The 2,242-nt window shown below is 34.4% G+C and overlaps 1 protein-coding gene across 1 annotated transcript in view; it reads right to left on the reverse strand.

The window, feature by feature from the left end:
- NMI (N-myc (and STAT) interactor) overlaps positions 1 to 2,242 on the reverse strand; it is a 20,310-nt gene that overhangs the window by 11,070 nt on the left and 6,998 nt on the right. Inside the window, exons 2-3 of the mRNA XM_011987840.1 lie at positions 1,735 to 1,821; positions 817 to 912 (exon numbers count right to left, since the gene is read on the reverse strand). Coding sequence (XP_011843230.1) covers positions 817 to 912; positions 1,735 to 1,815 — 177 coding nt within the window. The 5' untranslated portion in view covers positions 1,816 to 1,821. The remainder of the gene's footprint in view (positions 1 to 816; positions 913 to 1,734; positions 1,822 to 2,242) is intronic.

Below are 2,242 nucleotides of genomic sequence, written 5' to 3' on the forward strand. Positions count from 1 at the left end.
GCGCCCGGCCAATGCTTTAATTTTTTAACAATCTGAGTTGTTAAGAAAAAAATGGGTGAAAATTATGTATAATTAAAATACAGGAAAATTTAGGAGAGAATTTAAATAGTGAGGATTAATATATGTCCAATTTTTTAAACTGTGAAACTCATTTAAATTAGCAAAGCACTTTGGATGAGAATACTAATAAAAGAATTCAGTGAGAAAAGCCAGAATTTGATCCAACAGTGATTTGCTAATGACCATCTTTTTTTGGTAAATTTTATTAATGTTTGCTTTGGTAAATTTATTAAAGTGTATATAAATAATAGAAAAATGCATGTATCATAAGTACAGCAAGATGCAATTTTACAAAGCTAACACATATGTGATTGGCACACAGATGACAGGCAGAACATGACAACACTCCAGAAACTCCCTTGGGTTCCCTTCCAGGTCTTACCTGCTTCCAAAAGTAACCACTGTTTTAACTTCGAACATTCTGCTTTTGCTTAATTTAAAGGGAAGCATATGGTACGCCCTCATCTGTCTTTTTTGTGTTAACATTGTGTTTATGAAACTCATTTGTGTTGCTGCATGTCGTTATGATCTGTTCGTTCTCATTGCTGTGTAGATTTCTATCATATGACTATACCCCGCTTCACTAACTCATTCTATTATGAAGGAATCATTGGGTTGTTTTCCATTTTGAATTATTACAAATGGTGGTGCCATGGATGATAAGGTTTTAAAAATGAATTTTATATAATTAAAATGCTTTTTCCAAAAACCATGCGTCCATCAAAAATGTAGTGTATAAAATAATTAAGAGAGTACCTGGAATTCTCTGGTAGCCTCTTGTAACTCCATTTCAAGCTTTTGGATCTCCTTCTTTAGTTGAATATTTTCCTTTGTCATTTCATCAATTAGTTCCTTAAAAATATCAAACGGTACCAAAGAAAGTAAATAGCCCCAAACTCATTTTTCTGAATGAACTAAAGACTATAAATTTCTCTCATCCTGAGCAAAGAAAGACATTAGACAGTCTCAGAATAAATACGACTATGTGCATAATGCATTTGTTGAATATTTTACATCATTACCTGTCTATTCTAACATTGCCAAGTAGTACTATCTCCATCATATAAATCAGGAAACCACCTTTTACACTAGGCCAAAGTCACAGAAATTTGTATAGTAAGGCAAAGATTGAGATCAGATCTTCTGAATATTACTTCAGTACTGCATCAACTCCTTTCTTAGCTATTTGTGACCACAATAAGACTTTTAAATTGCACTGTAATAGCGGACATATTCTGGGGCAGTTTGTTGTTGTTGGTGGTGGTGGTGGTGTTTTTAATTATCTGTGATTCCCATAATATCCCATAGTACACAACTGCCTTAACAAGCCAGACATATGACCTTGGGGAAGTAGTTGAATCTACCTGGCCTCTGTTCCCTCTTGGGGTCTAATGAGATACTTGCTAACTATGCTCTTAACTTGTTGATGCAAATCCAAGAAATGAGGGTGTGAGTGAGAAAGCAGCTAGTGTTGTAAGCCTTATATGAGAAAGAATAAAAATACGACACTTCTTGTAAGACTTAAATAACATAATGGAAGTTAAAAAATTTTTTAAAGCCTAACAGCCTCCCAAATTCAAGGTAATGTTGGACAAAGACATACAAAACATGCCTTACTGCAAAACTAATAGATATAAATTAATTTTTAATAGTACCCAGTAATTTCCTTTTTACCTTATTTTGTTCATCTTTTATAAATTCATGTGGCCCATGCTCCTTAAGAACTTGTTGTGTGTTGTCTTTATCGGCTTCCATGATTCCCTAACATTATAAAAAATAAATATTGTAAGCATAGCATATATACACAAATTTCAGAACAAAGAAATAACAACTTTTACCCTTTTATGGAAGAAACTTCTCTTTTCTTTGCTATATCTTTTTTCCTATCATCAAAGGCTTTATTCTCATATGGCTTATATCCAAACAAAGTCTGTATTTCAATAACTCCTTTTTTTTTTTTTTGAGACAGAGTCTCACTCTGTCACTCAGGCTGGAAGGCAATAGTCCGATCTCAGCTCACTGCAATCTCTGCCTCCCAGGTTCAAGAGATTCTCCTGCCTCAGCCTCCCAAGTAGCTGGGATTACAGCTACCTGCCACCATGCCCGGCTAATTTTTGTATTTTTAGTAGAGATGGGGTTTCACCATGTTGGTCAGGCTGGTCTTGAACTCTTGTCTTCAAGT

The sequence above is a fragment of the Mandrillus leucophaeus genome, unplaced genomic scaffold (assembly GCF_000951045.1).
Source record: "Mandrillus leucophaeus isolate KB7577 unplaced genomic scaffold, Mleu.le_1.0 Scaffold318, whole genome shotgun sequence".
Classification (NCBI taxonomy): domain Eukaryota; kingdom Metazoa; phylum Chordata; class Mammalia; order Primates; family Cercopithecidae; genus Mandrillus; species Mandrillus leucophaeus.